Raw genomic sequence first — 16,389 nt, forward strand, 5'->3', positions numbered from 1 at the left:
CCATTTTGGGGTATATAATTTAACGAAATATTAAGCCACAGGGTACTAAAGTGAGAAAGTGCGAAACCACAAGGTACTAACTTGATACACTTGAAACTATATGGTACTAAAGTGAGAAAATGCGAAACTATCGGGGAATATTTGAAGTTTCTCCATTAATCTATTATAGAATTTATTCATCCTATCGTAATTTTTTTAAAAATATTTTGACTATATTTTACTCTTAAAAGAAATATGTGATTGACCGGATATAAATAATATGGTAATAATTGCTATATATTAAACTTTCTTTATGAAGGAGAGTGCATGTGTATTGAACTTTTGAAGCCTTGAGGATTCTCTTTATCTTTTTTTTTTTTTTTCTTTTTGCTTTTTTAGTTAGGGCCACCTGTTTCGAGGTTTTATGCAAGAAAAATTAGTGGCTGGACTTGGTCCGCCATGTCAGTCGTCGACAGCTCAGTTAATACGTCCTCCATTCCATGTATATTTTCGATGTCTAAAATCTAGTAAGTTACCGGTAAGGATGGAAATGAGGAAGATTCAGTGTGGTGGTGGGATTACTTCAGTGTCACTTTTCTTTACAAAAATTTAACATCTATGAATATTTTGTATGAAATATTTTGTACTGTTCTATTAATCTACTTAAATCTCTTCTACTCCAGCTATAAACATAAAGAGTATATCCAACAATTAGAAATTACTAAATAGATTATGTATTGCTATAGCTTGTCTATCCATGATGTGGTGGACTAGGTCCATACAATAATTTTGACTCTCTCTCTCTCTCTCTCCTATTTGCATGCATATTTAGATCTTTACAGTGATATACTTGGTTAACCATGTGAGGTCAGTGTGAATTGGGCTTTGGGTAGGTGTGTTCATTTTTTATGGTGGGTCAGCTATGATTGAACCCATGTTCCTAGGGTTCCCAAAGTAAGCCACAACAAACATGTCCCATGCCCTTTTTCCATCAACAAGCTTTTATGGTGCTCTTTTGGTCCATAGATCTGTGCCATCCAATCAATGACTAAGGGCTTAAAATGCCTAATGGTGATTAGTTTTTGGATTATTGTAGATGCGCACATTTGAAGATCCTATATATATGAATTGGACTAACCCTAGTCCTTAATAGTTGTTTGGTATTTCAGATCAACCGTCAAAAGGTCACGAATTCGATCCCCTGCATGCTACATTTAGTTATTATTATTTTTTTGATATCTAAGAAAATTTAGGACATTTGTGCTTTTTCCTGTTCCTTTTCAATCGTTTCTTTTAGTTTAAAAGGAAACCAATTTGTATATGCACAAACAAATCAAAATTTTTCTCGAAATAATTAATTGTAAGGTCAAATAACAAACCAAGTTTATAAAGACAAATCATTTTTTACAGCTAATTTCTCTCTCTCTCCATATGTATATACACAGATTTTTAAAAATAAAGAGTTTGGTGGGAATTAAATTATTCATAGGTACGTGTCTCTTTTAATTTGATGAGATCTTGAACTATCTAATGATCAATTAATTAGGTACTAACTAATTCATTTATTCTCACGTGCATCCACAAGTTATTCTTTGCAATATCTTAAATTTTTCAAGGAAAAAAAAATTAACTATGTTTTATCATTTGTAAATAAGCCATTGTTCCCTTCATTTAAAAATTATTTAAACGCAATCATATTGTTAATTTCTCTATATTAATAACTATCACCATAAAATATAGTATGTAGAAACATATAATGGTACATGCTATGAGTACATTATTTTAGGCAAGTACGAATATTCAGATGCATCATGCATCAATGAGATGGTGCATGATTTTTTTTTTTTTTTTTCTCTCCTTATAAGAGGATTACTTTAAATACATGCAGTTTAAACGTTTGAAAAACAAGATGAAAATTGACTACAAGATTAGGAACTAGTGTTTTTAAAATATATCCTTACTACTAGGATCCGTCAGAAAAATATAATTAACCAGAGGTAAAATACTTAACCCTGATTAGTGAATGAGATAAGTTGACCTTTTTATCTCTCTTATATTATTTGTGATAATAGAAAGGAAGAAAATGACCATTCTGCAAATTCTAACAGTTGAGCTTTAGGAGAGACGTATTTGTGATGACAAAAATATCATTTCACTTATCTTCTATTAAAAAATAAACAGTACTTTAATGATAAAAACCAGAAGGGCAAATACGAATATCACTAGAATTTTGCAGGAATAAATATTAAAAATTAAATTTGGTGAGAATATATTTACTATTTGATATATTTACAAGAAGCTATATGAAATTAACCCCTTTAGAAAAGCAATTACAGAAACTTATAGAAGTGTTTGAGTAATACATGAAATGTTATGATCCTGCAACATGCATGATTAGCAATATGTAATAAGATGATTTACAATATTACTGAGCTAATTTTGTTAGTGACAGATTTTATCTAATCTAAAGTATTGATTATCTCCAACTCACTACATTTCAAATATCTCGATGTTTGACCAACTCATAAATTAGTTACATGTACAATCATTTGAACATAACAAATAAAACGATAGTTACAGTTAAAAAACTTACGCCATAAACAGTTGTGGTCGATATCAATCAATATAGACAAAAAAGCAGTTGAATTAGTTCTTAACAAATGTAAATCATAAATATAAATATATATACAGACATTGACATTATGTGGAAACCACTAAACAAGGTTTAGGACTACGCAAAAAATGGGATCTTAATTTGGTGGAACGTCTCTTTCCATGTTTGTCCATTCCTGGTATTCATCTTTTTCGTGGGGATTGGTGATTCAGTGGTTCCCCTTTTAAAGAGATCCCAATGAATAATAAAGGGCAATTTATATAAAAAAATTCATTGATTTTAAGATTTTGGTGATTCAGTGGTTTCTCTTGTTCTCGTTTTTACATATTCGATACGAATTTTTTATTATCTAAAGAAAATGTCCTCCATTCGCCCCACCCTTTTTCTCTCAGATACGTATAAAATACGGAATGGCCCGCCACGACAGGTATTAAATGTTCGTTGCGGCGGGTTATATCAGTTGATCTTCAGAATTCGAATCAAATCGCGCCATACTATTCGCCAGCCTCGATGTTTACTGTCCGATTTTTAAAAAATATATATATGTAAGATATTTTTAAAAGTAAACGCATACAACAAACTGAACAAGTGGTGCAACACCACCGCAAACGATGCAAGAAAAAAAAAATCAAACAGTGCATCGCACAGATATAATAGTGCAACTATTGTTCCAAAAAGTGCAACACGAGATCAACAAGTGCAATACGCTACTCTCCCGTAGACACTATGAGAGCAATTTTTGGATTCCCGAAGTCTCAAAATCATAATATAATTCACTTATAATATTCAAAATATTTATATACTAAAAATTATAAGTTTTTTTTTTTTTTTAGAGATAGGTAGCACGCTACCCGCTTCGTTTATTTCATTCAAAAATAAATTTAGCTGGAAATGTGAATCAATTAAAATTTAAACTTGGGCCTCAGACACCAACCACCAAACCCTTTGCCACTTGCTCAAAGGATGGTCAGTAAAAATTATAAGTTTTTAGCTGTTTGATGACTCAGTAATGAATTTTAAAAATTTGTAATATTTGATACACATGCCTTTAAAGTATTAAGTAGATCACTTTTATAAAATTAAATTTTAATTTCTAAATTATTATTATTTAATATTTGTTGTGCTGTATGAGATTTTTTTAATAAGCAATCTTATAAATGTTACATTTTATTTATCAAAAGGCTATTATTTTTTGACTGAATTTTATTAACATTTTTTATTAATACTAAAAATTTTAAAAAATAAAATATATTTTTAAATTGTGGGTGCAAGATGTGTATCTATTGATACGACATGCGAATAGTATTTTCTTATTGTACATTGTATACAAACTACAAAGGGCTGAGGCAATAAATTTTCTTTTTCAAAAGGCACTAGGGCTTATATTATTGTGATTGGTGATGGAATGGATGGGACCTTCAACGTTCAATTTACGTCCTAACTCCATTGTCTCCATATTATTCTTCTTTTTTATGTAAGTGCTTGTAGCGGGTAACTTACCCCCTTTAAAAAAAAAAAAATAATTAATTACAATTTTTTTTTAAAAAAAAGAAGGGCAAAGTAAGAGTGTCAATAAGCCGAACACAAGTGAGCTGGATCGGCTTGTGTTCAGCTCATTTAAATATCGAGTCGAATACGAGTTGACTCATTAAAGTATCAAATCAAAAAATTCAGTTTATATTCAGCTCGTTAGTAAATGAACCGAACACGAGCCGGCTCATGAGCTTGCCAACGAACAATAAGTTTAACAAATTAGAATGAATATATATAAAAAATACATTTATAAAATCTTATCCATTAGACTTTAATCTAATAGTTAAAACTTTACATATAAATAAGTCTTTTATAAATAAATAAATATATATATATATATATAATATAATTATTTATATTTATTTAAATATATATAAATATAAATTATATAAATATAAAATATATGTATTCGAGTTGTTATCGAGCCGAATACAATCGAGTTGCCTCTAGCTCGTGTTCGGTTCAGTTTATTAAACGAGTTGAAAAATTCAGTTCGTGTTCAGTTCATTTACTAAATGAGCGATTCGATCTCGAATTCATTTCGAACCGAACACGAGCTGGCTCACGAACAGCGAGCCGGATTGCCACTCCTATGGCAAAGGGACTAAATCATTATACTAATTACTTTGGTGTCTAATAATATTTCTAGCTAAGTGGGGGAGATAAAAGGTATTGAGAATTAGATGAGTTTGCTTTTAATCAGCCATACAAATTGAAACATGAGATGAAGTAGAAAATTTATATCGCAGCGACGCATAGATCTATACTTTTACCGCGTTTGGTTCTGCGTAAAACGAATTGAAAAATTATTTTTGTCATAAAAAATACTTTTTTACTTATTTGGTTCAACGTAAAAATATTTTTTTATAAAAGTATTTTTATGAATTTAGAGAAAAATTGAAGTTTCTATTTTTTGCTATTTTCGACGGAAAATAAAAATTCAAACAGCGCAAAACTTTTTTCATTCATTTTCTTCCACCCAACAAAACAAATGTGAATTCTTTTTTCTTTAACCAAAACAAACGTTAATGACACATTTCTTTTTTCCCCTACAAATCAAATGCTACTAAAATGTAAAAATTTTTTCTATCAAAAAATATATTTTATAAAAAATTATTTTTTACGATTTTACGCTGAACCAAACGGCTCCTAAAAGAGGAACCAAGTAATACTATTATGATCAAAATTTAGGTACATGAGCTGATGTATCAGGTCGTATCTTGTGATGTTTTACCAAAGGAATCCGAAGCTCATCTATGCTAACAAACAAATTCTGATGTGACATATTATATGTGACAGGCACCAGCAGAGAAAAAAGTAGCTCACCTTACCCTAACTACAAACTTTATTTTTGTCCCCCTAATTTTCATTTTAATGAATGATGCATGGCACAAACTTCCCATGCAGATGTCACATAACAAAGTATAAAAATTCTTGTGTAGAAATAAAAAAAATTATCACTAAAATATTTCTCACATTACTTGACAACATATATATGTTTTTTTTACATGATGGTTCTCTGAAAAAGTAAAAAAAAGAGGGGGGAGAAAAGGAATGAACATAGAAGTTTAAAAAAAACAATAATAATAACAAAATGATAGTAGTCCCAGATTGAATGAAAACCTATACTCAAAGATGTCTATAAGAACATGGATTTTGGTTAGCCTGTACAAGTTGTTCACTTTTTAGGAAACTTGTCAAATTTGTTCTGGTTCTGTTGAAAGACCTGCTGCAATCAGAAAACAGATATCAACTTAGAACTATTCAATATCAGAATATATAGTTTTTTTTGGGGGGGGAAAATGATTCCACAAAATAATTATCATGCTTACCATTTTGATTGAGGAGTTTTCTGCACCATTTGTGATCTTCCCACAGGGTTGTTTCTACTTTCTGTTAATGAGATTCTGTATTTTCCTCTGTTGGCATTTGCAAGAAAAGGGCATTGCAATTGTTTCTCATAAGTGGAGAAACAAATTGTGTTATTAGTTGGGTCAGTAAAAATAGGTTGAAAATTTTGTGTTATTTGATGTTGGCGCTTTTCGGTGAGTGTAACACATTCTCCAGCTCTTTCTTCGAATTGCTGAGCTTCTTCTCATTTTCCGCCTCCTTTTGAGCTTTCTTCTTTTCAAGTTCGAGTTGCTTGCAGTTCTCATTGTGGGCGCGTATGAACATCCTCACGAAGTTGAGAAGCGTCGAGACCACTGCACGACATAAGGAGACAAATGAGGGATATGATTAGTGATATTTCCAGATAGAACTGAATGGATAGAACCCATTTTTATGCATATAGGAAGCTAAAAACAAAAGAGAGAAAATAAATTCTCCTCGCTGCTCGCATAAATAATTAAGATGAAATTTTCTTTTGAAAAGAATACATGTGAGGCAGTTTAAAAACTCGGCTAGAAATGCAATGTACATAGAAAAAATTAGTCAAGAAAAAAAAAAAAACCGTAAGCAAGCCACAGGTAGCAGGTAGAGGTATATATAAAGGCATGAAAAGAATCAGTTTAAATACTACCAGATGATACGCCGAAGACATATGATTTAGTATATGAAGCTATTAATATGGCACTCAAATTTGGAAACTTAGGTCTTTTGAAGCAAATTTGATGCACTGACACAACACTCACCTTGCTCGAATGGACAGCGGGCAGGACCTTCTCCAAAATAAAGAGCTAAAGCATCAGCATTCCTCCCCTGTTATGTTTAAGTATGATAAATTTCTCAAGAACTTAAATCTTAACTGAGAAAAGAGTTGTATCTCAAAACATCTTCAGATCCTGTTTTGCGAAAAATCTCATACTTACCACGTTAGAATACAATGAAGTTAAAGCCCTAACTTCAGCTTCAGCAACATTAAGAAAAGTCTTCAGTGTCTGAAGAAAAGATAGCAGTTATTGCGCAGGCCTCTATATAAAATGAATAAATAAGAGACAAATCACAAACCACAACAGAGTTTGATTTCACTTAATAATCATGAAGTTGTATCCTAAAAACAAACCGGTCACTGCAGTCTTATGGTGATATCACTCTTTAGGGGCCTGCTTTGGATTCTGAACAAATTGCTCTCTAACATCTTAGTGAAAAGTTGGAAGAATATGTGGGACAAAATTAAGCTAACAGTGGCCAAAAGGTAAAAGCAAAGACAATAAGACTAATAAATTAATAAACTCTGCAATGAAGAAGCAAAAGGTCGAAATAATTGTGCATCAGTATACCTTGCGGAAAGTCTCGGACACAGGACCATCGTTCTCAGATGCAGTTAATTCTTGTTCAACTTTCTCCAGTCCTTTGCTTACTGCTTGCATTTCCTCTGCCAAAAATTTCAGTTGTATCTGAACAAAATTGAAAATTTTTGTGTCAGTTAGGGATCATGGATCTAGCAAAATATCAAAAATTTCTAGGTTGCATTGATTAAATTGTACCTTAGATGCCACTTCCAAGCTAACTAGATCCTTGGGAAAGTCGAGAAGTTCAGGAAGCTTATCAGCAAGGACCTGCAGTTATAAGGAAATTAAACCCAAAAGAGCAGTGGTAAGCACATTTTGAAACAGATAATTAGAGCTTGTGTTTATACTTGAATAGTCTACAGATGTATGTGGCGGACACAATTCTCATCGACTACTTCATTGATATACGTTGAATACTTCATTTATATACACAGTATACAACTGTATAAAGGAGGTACCATATAGGTGGACATTTCTTTGATACTTCTAGGATTGGGGTTCAGATATATGTTACCGAGAAGAGCTTTCTCCGATAACGAATAATGACGACATTCTAATTAGTTAATTAATGAAGTGGATTTGCTTGCTCGGGTATACTCTTATTGGTCGCCACATCCCTTCGCATGTGTGTGAGCAGTACATACGTATGTCCTTTTCCTCACGTGTCATATCCTTTTTAAAAAATGGTAGTGCCAGCGTGTTGCATTATCTCATCCCTACTATGTATACATGTCTGTAAATCAAAACATCTTCTACAAAATTATCACAGCTAACAAGGAAAGGTACCTTGCATAAATAATGCATTAGAGTCATCTTATTGTTTCGTGCACGTGTATCACTAAGTTTGAGAAGGCTATCCAACCTAAATCCAACAGCAGAACCTGCAATTATAGCATAGTGCGAATAATAATTTAGAGCAAGCTAACAAAGAAGAGTAGGAAAAAAAAAACTCTTGAGGATTTAATCTTATAAGTGGTATCTCTTAATAGTTGCAGTGTTTAAACATCATACTTTAAATCATTACTTACCCCGGGCTGTTCCCTGATTTAATGCATTCCCCAAAGAAAGAATTGTCTGCATAATTCTTTTCAATTTCATAGAGCTCCTGATCTACTAGCATGGAAGCAAAATGAGTAAAAGAAATCATCTTAGAATAAATTTAAGGTAAGAATGTATAGAGAACCTCTCGCTATAGGACAATTTGAAATAGACCTACCAACTTTATTCTTTTACGCACCCCTCAAACTTTTTTTTTTTTATTTGAGTTATTCTGCTAAACTGGATTGGGCATTCGTTGAACTTCACAACTCTATCAGCTATCAGAATAATAACAGTTGACAAAATCTTTAGTTCTAATAGCTGAAAAAGTGTTCAGAATGGTTAGATTTCATAGAACCAAAATTATATATAACAAAATGCTTGGTTTAATTGATGGAAATGACTCAAATCAAAGGAATAAAAAACTGTGGAGGTATCAATTGAAAGAAAAACAGTTGAAGGTTCTATATCAAAATGGCTTGTAGTTGAGGTGGTCCATGTACATTTTTACCTAAACTAATATTGGCGCCCACTAATCAAAACTGACCTCTTCTGCAGCAGAATTTACAATGTTAAGGTTGCGCCTAAGGTCAGAAACCTGGAAAAAAAAAAACATATTCAACTAAGTTAATACGAATAAGACAACAATATTTAGAAATATGAATTATAAATATAAGGAGGAACAAATAGCTAGTCTGACCTGAGAGCGAAAGTGTATCTTAAAGGAAAATACTCTCAGCTTTGATTCCACCCGTGGTACCTTCATAAGCTCCAAAAAGTACTGAAAGTGAAAAGTTTGAATGTCAAAAAAGGACTCGACAAAGAAAGAAGGCCCAAAAGAGCTACAGCGCACGAAGAGAACTATCAGCCTGACAAGTTGATAACAATTAGAACAAGGAATAGATCAGCGTCTAGATAAAACTAATTTTACAGTTTAAAAAAAAAAATTCAAAATAGAAGTCACATAATTCCTGACCCGTTCACATTCTCCTAAGCTTTCTTTATCTCCATTGTAACCCTGAATTTGACGGTGAAAGCATTATTAAACTGAAAAGGACAGCCTCAGTGATGAAGTTACTTGTGAAATATAGCAAAAATCTAATGTTACCTTTAGAAGTTCCATTTCCTCTTTGGTTGGCGTAAACTTTATGAGGTTTTCAACCTGATCAGCATCCAATACAGAATCATCCAGGGTAAGAATTGCACTCTAAAATGAAAGAAAAGAGCAACCATGAGACGAGTCTTTTTCATATGAGAAATAATTGTATGGTTGAGAGAAGTAGACATGAAGTAGGAGCCTTTATGCCACAGAACGTACCCAGAAGCAGATAATCTGTTCATAATAATGCTTCTTTATTGAATACCAATTAAAATTCATAAAGAATGTATTATTTTTCTAAAAAAATGAGCTCTTCTATGTCATTATATCAGGCGTGCCTCCATATATAATTCAAAATCTACAATAATATGAGAATGCAGTATGCCAGTATGTGTCAATTATATTTTTCATTCTTACCATCAAATCAGAGAGTGGCATCTTAACTTTTGTAAGCATGATTCCACAATTGTTAGCCCGGCGAAGATCAATCTGCAAGAATCAGGTAAATGACGGATGGAACATGAGGTAAATAAAAGAACCATAGCGCAAGGTCAACAAGTTTGCAGTTGATCAGTTGTGGAACCATGACACAAGCAAATTAAAGAGCCTACAACTATTATATTTAGTTTATCTACTTTTTTTCAATTGATATCAGATGTATGAAACTAGGGAGATTAGGGAGATTAGATGTTGTGATTATCAGTTTAGAACTCACAAACGATGATGTCTGAAGAGGAAAATTGAATGAGTATTTCAGAAAACAAAAACTTGCGAAAGAACAGTAAGTGTATCAGAGAAGAGACAAAAAAACATAAACCAATCGTCAGACTCATAAAAGAGATCCCAGCACATAAAGACACGAAAATAAATGCTTCAAGAATGAAATAATAATTCACCAGATGAACTTTCTCTGATCTCGATCCTGCAGAACGTCCGCTTGACTTTTCAGCTGAACCTCGAGAATCAGAATTAGGCACAGCTGCGGAGAAAAGATTCTCAAGTTCGGACATATCAAAGTCTGGAGCCCTAACATAAAACAATTACAAAAGAAATGCGAGTAATATACCCAAAAAAATCAGCCAAAAAAACAAGAAGATTAGTAAGTGTAAATGGCCACACACGTTAAAGCTTCATCGGATTTTTGAGCCTCAGCCCATAGACTTCCCTGCATCGCTCTTGTTACTTTCACCCAATGCAGTGGCTTCAAATTAGCCCTTTTAGCTGAAGACTGGTTCGATTGCATGCCCCTAGTTGCTGCACGAGTCATGCCTCGTCCCCTCCCGCCCAATGAAGGAGGGTTCATACCATTAGGAGGTGGTGGAGGTGCAGCATCACCACCAGACCCTTTCTTTCCAGAAGAGCTTGATTCCTTCAAGAAAGGCGGAGCAAGAGAGGGAGGAGGTGGTACAGGTGGAGTCGGCGTTGTTTTGCTGGCAGGCCCGGCAGAGTTCTTGGATGACGAATGAGGTGGCGGTGGCGGTGGCGGTGCTGAAGGTGCAGAGCTTGAAGGAGGAGGAGGCGGTAGGGGAGGAGCATTAGCTACAGTTGGTGGCTTCTTTGACGGCTGAGGTAAGGCAGTGAAAGGTGGAGGAGGGGGAGGAGTTGGTAATGATTTCTTGGAGGTGGTGTTGTTAGAGGATGTTTGGTATGTTGGTGGGACTGAGTTAGTTGGATCTAATCTAGGTAAATTTGGTACTAGTGGAGGAGGAGGAGGAGGAGGAGGAGGGGGAGTAGGAGGCATTAAAGACAGTTTATCTTTAACTGTCGGACGATTTATATCCTTTGAAGATGAAGGAATAGAATTTTTGTTCTCTGACATACGAGGTGGCAGGGACGGTGGCGGTGGCGGCGGCGGCGGCGGAGGCGGTGATGCTGATGTTTGCGGTGGAGGGGGCGGTGGTGGAGGTGGCGGCGGTGATGTTTGTGGTGGAGGGGATGGTGACGGAGGTGGCGGTGGTGATGTTTGCGGTGGAGGGGGTGGTGGCGGAGGCGACGATGGTGACGTTCGCGGTGCAGGGGTTGGTGGCAGAGGCGGCGATGGTGATGTTTGCGGTGGAGGCAGTGGTGGTGGTGCTTTAACTGGGGCACCTGAAGAAGTAGCTGCTGAAACCTTTTCGATGGAGCTTGCTGAAGTGGATAATTGAGAAGCTTGCCCTTTTGGAGGCGATGATCTTGAAGGAGTGCAAGGCCGCGAAGGTCCATTAGCCGCACCAGTTGACAGGGATTGAACATTGGGAGAAATCACTGCAGAACTAGAATTATCTGATCTTACAAACTCAGCGTGATCCTGCAACAGAGCTGTAATGCCGAGAGCAGAAGGTGCACTATGAAATCTTGAAACAGTTTTCACAGAGCCTGAAACCGAGTTGGAAGAAAGAACTGGAGTAGACCGAGAAGCTGGGATTCGTTGGGATATTATTTTGACCTGAGAAGCACTTTTCAACGTAACCGGCTTTTCGTGGAGCTGAGCAGTTTGACTTCGTGGGATTGAATCGCCAGAACTTTTAGGGGAGGGAACAAATTGCTGCTTCGGGCGCTGCTCACTCCTAATTTCCATAAATATACTATTTTCAGATTGTTGTTTCTCTTCATGAAATTTAGGCCTCGATTTCTCCTTACAAGCATTGATTTCTTCTCTTTGCGGAGAAAAGGCAACTCGGTTTGAATCGGTGGAACTTTTAGGAGAGGGAATAGATAGCTGCTTTGGAGGCTGCTCGCTTCTACTTTCTGTAATAGAAGAATTACCCGATTGTACTTTCTCTTGTTGAATTTCAGGGCTCAATTTCTCCTTAAGAGTATCAATTTCTTCTTTTCGTGGAGAAAAGGCAGCTTGGATTGAATCAGTATAATTTTTGGGAGAGAGAACAGACTGCTGCTTCGCAGGCTGCTCGCTCCTAGTCTCTGTAATAGTAGTATCAGATTGAACTTTATCTTGACGAATTTTAGGGCTTAATTTCTCTTTAAGAATCTCGATTTCTTCTTTTCGGGGAGAAAGGGCATCTCTCTTCTCTCCAAAACTACTCGATAAAGTGATTTGCTGGAGCAACTGAAGTGCAGCATCGCCCTTTGCGTCCAGCCAATCCACATTACTGAATATTTCTTGCACTTTGGCAAATGCTTCTACTGGAAGCCCTTCTTTCTCTCCTGTGCTAGCCAATTCCATAGTAATTAACTGATTCGTTGCATCCATTTCAGAAAGAAGAACCTTTTGAAAAGGAAAAGAGAGAAAGAACAATAATTGATCTTTATTACTTCAGCATTTTTACAAGGAAGGATGCAATTGCAAGTAAAAAAGGACACTTGTACCTCAGCGCGAAAATCTTTTGGGAACCGGTCTTTGGCGTCCCACAGTATGTCGATTTCATCGCGATTGAGCATTAGAATGTTAGACCTAATGAAGGCTGTATTGAACATTACTCTAAACATCATCTCTTCTCGTTCTAGATCCTCATCCAAGCTGATGCACTCAAGTAAAACATCTCCTTGAATGTGGCAGTGGATATCAATCTTTACTAATTCACAATCTGCCTGCATTAGTGAAGAGAGGATAAATGGCACAAGAAATATGAAGGTGGTCATCAGAGTTTTAGTCTGACATAATAAACCAAAGTTGCCTCCTGAAACAAAACGAATTAATAAATATACAAAAACAGGCCAAATTATGCTCAGTATTACCAGAGCTGCTGGATCTTCAGAAGCCTTGTATTTTTCATTTTGAAAAACGTGATTTTTACATTCCTCTCTAAAATATCAAAACCTATATATTACACACTTAAACTGCTAAGTTTCATCACATTGTCACCTTCAACAGCATTCGGCTAGGTGAAATCCATCACTTGGGCATAGGTCAATGAGCAAATTATACGTTTAAAAATTTCAAGCGAGCAATGTGGAAATCACGGTATCTATAAAGGAGTTTCATGTGTTTTAGCCTAGTGGAGCATATTGATTGTATTGAAGCAAAAGTTGTAATAACAATAAATGTTACTTCTAACGACTGCATCACGAAGTCGACTATATACGAAAGTAAGACATGCAATCAAGCAGCATATCAAAGATTACCTGTTTATATAACCGAACTAACTTGCTCTTCTTCGGTGTAGAGAATAATACTTTGGGAGTCCGATCTAAAGCGATAAAAGGATCCTGCCCATAAATCCGGAATATGGGCCTGCACCCGCCCTCCCCGTTAAAGCCTGGAATATTCCTAAGTATCACACAGTCTAAAGTAAGTGCCCTGTCAAGAGGGGGCCACTCCGACCCGACATTCCTTCTCGAAATATACTGCAAATATCTCAACTGCGAAGGCAAAGGATTCAATGGCGACAACAGCTGAAGTAACTCGCGGGGGGCTTGCTTATAGATCATATCCAAAGTCTTCTGCTCTCCTAAATACTGTTTTCTATAAACTAAAAGTGCTGCTAACATGAAAGCTAGAACAGGCCAGCCGCCTCTCTCGCAGTGCATAAGTAAGAGATTTTGCTGGCCTAAAGAAAGCCAGCTCTCTCCTGATCTTAAACAATGATGGATCATCTCCATAGTGAGTAAAGGGCACCCCTCATAATGTCGGGGATAGTCGATGACGGTCATATCATACTCTGATAGTATGCCCGCCGTTTGGCTCTGATTCTCGCCCTCGCGAAAGTTGAACACCATGAATGAGGCGTCGGGAAAATGGTCGCGAAGTTGAACAACAATGCCTCCCATGTAGACCTTGTATTCATCGTCTTCTAACACATCAGTCGTAAAGCAGCAATCGAATACTGCAAATAAATAGGTATGAGCCGACTAATCCGATATAGAGAAACTAAAATGGATGGGGACTAAATTAAGGTATTATGGATATTTGAAGATTGAAGATGCCTAACCATATGCATTAATCAATACGTTCTTGCATAATGGCCCACAATTCACTCTTTTGAACAATCATCAATCCCCTTTTTTTTTTTTTTTGGCAAGCTTTATATCTTCAGCAAACTCAATACTACCAACATTTAGAATTAATATTATAAATCGTAAATGCAGCATTTTTCTCAGAAAACGAAAAGCTTTCAACAATGTCACACTCTTACCACGAAAACTATACAATCTCAAGTAATAAAACACCCAAACCAATGGTAAAAAGGACCATCCCTTAGTAATTCCACACTGCAAAGCACATAAAAAATGATAATTTTACAACTAAAACACCAGAGAACACACGAAGTAACGCGAAAAAACGCTCAAATCATCCAATTAGGAACAAAAACGAAATGGGTCGATTGCGAACAAACCATAAACTCTCTCCGAAATCTCCAGCAGCCCATCAGGAGGCTTCCGATAAAAGAACTTCCGAAACAGCGCCATCTCGCAGATCCACCCAAATCACCCCAAAATCCCAACAATTTCGACTCATCTAAGCCAAATCCGCCGTGGGATTCAGCTCAGAACAGCTCCTCTCGTGCCCTAGGAGCTCCATTAATAACAGCGGTGGAGATGTACCCAATCAAATAATACCCGTAGCAGAGAGTGTGGATCCGGGAACAGGGCATGGATTTTGCCGCGGCTTTAAGGAATCGCAATGCTCTCCTTTTCCCACTCCCTTCTCTCTCTCTCTCTCTCTCTCTCTCTCTCTCTCTCTTATTTCTTTTTTGGGATTAAAAATTGGATCTCTTTAGGGATCCAATTAATGGGGAAAAGCTCGAGTTTTATGTGGGTTTTCTCGTTCGGCAGAGGAGGAGGGTGACGTGTCGATTTCTTCGTTATGTAGTATGAGTTTTTTTAAAAAAATATTTTTTTTAATACTTTTTTATTGATTAATAATTTGTTCCTAGGATGCTGATATTTGTACCCACCATTTTTTTTGTCTTTTCCGTGCATCATTTTTTTGGTTGTAAAAATGTATTTAGACCCCTCCAATACACTAAAATCTAAAAAGTACCCCTCCAACTTAGGGTGCTGATTTTTGTCTTTTACTGTTGCAATTTTTTTGGGACAAAATGTACCGAGACAATTCAACTGAGGGACCTCTTCTGAAATAGGCCCCTGAACTTTAACTACTTTAATTTTATAGTTACGATTTTTTTTATTTGAATTATCTTAATAGGCTAAGTTGACAAATTTTAACAGTAATTTATTATTAGTTATTAGAGAATTATGTTACTAGAAAAAGTTAAAGTTGAGGATCCGTTCCAAATTGTGCTATAGTTGAGGGTTCTCCGTGCATGTTTGCCTGTTTCACTTGATGGGCATGTTCTACATTAGCTAGTTAGCTAGAATCATTAAGATTGGATTGGATTGGAGTCTCCTACACACCACACTTAATTATTTTTTGTCATTATTATTATTATTATTATTATTATTATTATTATGTAATCTAACTAATTGCTTGAAACAAATCATGCAAGAGGGATAGGGATACTCAATAGTAACATGGCTTGTTATGATAAGGATTGGTGAAAAAAAGCTATTATGGGAATGTTTGGTGAATTAGCAACATATTTGTTCGTCTATACGTAAGTTTTTTTTTTATTGAAAATGACACTCAGTTTAACTAAAGTTAATGTATTTATTGAAAATGACATTCAATTTAACTAAAGTTTTTTTTTTTTTGTTTTTTTCACCGTTGATAGCTTTAGAACTGTTATCATTCTATTTTGGTTGTGTGTTTTACTAGCTATTTTCACAATAATATCTAGGATAATGAAAAAAAAGGCTGTAGTGTTTTGAAAAAGTAGAATTACAAACAAATTTAATTCATGATGAATTATACATTAGAAGTGAATATTTACGACTAAAAATAACTTTTTGTAGTGTAACAAATATGATTTGAGAGACTCCAATCTATTTCGAGATGCGCCAAAGCAAACGTGTGACTAGATTTTATAAGGGCTGTTGAGCCAATAGTGGATTAT

The 16,389-nt window shown here is 35.4% G+C and overlaps 1 protein-coding gene across 6 annotated transcripts; it reads right to left on the reverse strand.

The window, feature by feature from the left end:
- Nucleotides 5,566-15,241, reverse strand: LOC109720279 (formin-like protein 6). 6 transcript variants are annotated; one of them, XM_020247276.1, is made up of 19 exons: nucleotides 14,770-15,231; nucleotides 14,569-14,644; nucleotides 13,559-14,259; nucleotides 12,803-13,024; nucleotides 10,618-12,701; nucleotides 10,393-10,522; nucleotides 9,914-9,985; nucleotides 9,506-9,559; nucleotides 9,374-9,415; nucleotides 9,098-9,178; nucleotides 8,945-8,995; nucleotides 8,388-8,469; nucleotides 8,146-8,240; nucleotides 7,555-7,626; nucleotides 7,348-7,464; nucleotides 6,937-7,005; nucleotides 6,760-6,826; nucleotides 5,959-6,330; nucleotides 5,566-5,855 (listed from the first exon to the last, which is right to left on the reverse strand). In XM_020247276.1, the coding sequence occupies exons 1-18, from the start codon at nucleotides 14,800-14,802 to the stop codon at nucleotides 6,149-6,151; spliced, it is 4,230 nt and encodes a 1,409-aa protein (XP_020102865.1). In that variant the 5' UTR covers nucleotides 14,803-15,231; the 3' UTR covers nucleotides 5,566-5,855; nucleotides 5,959-6,148. The 6 variants fall into 6 exon arrangements, with proteins under 6 accessions (XP_020102865.1, XP_020102863.1, XP_020102862.1 ...); XM_020247274.1 differs by having other exon boundaries at nucleotides 5,566-5,852; nucleotides 9,506-9,604; nucleotides 14,770-15,230; XM_020247273.1 differs by having other exon boundaries at nucleotides 9,506-9,604; nucleotides 14,770-15,230.

This window comes from Ananas comosus, linkage group 14 (genome assembly GCF_001540865.1).
Source record: "Ananas comosus cultivar F153 linkage group 14, ASM154086v1, whole genome shotgun sequence".
NCBI classification, from domain to species: domain Eukaryota; kingdom Viridiplantae; phylum Streptophyta; class Magnoliopsida; order Poales; family Bromeliaceae; genus Ananas; species Ananas comosus.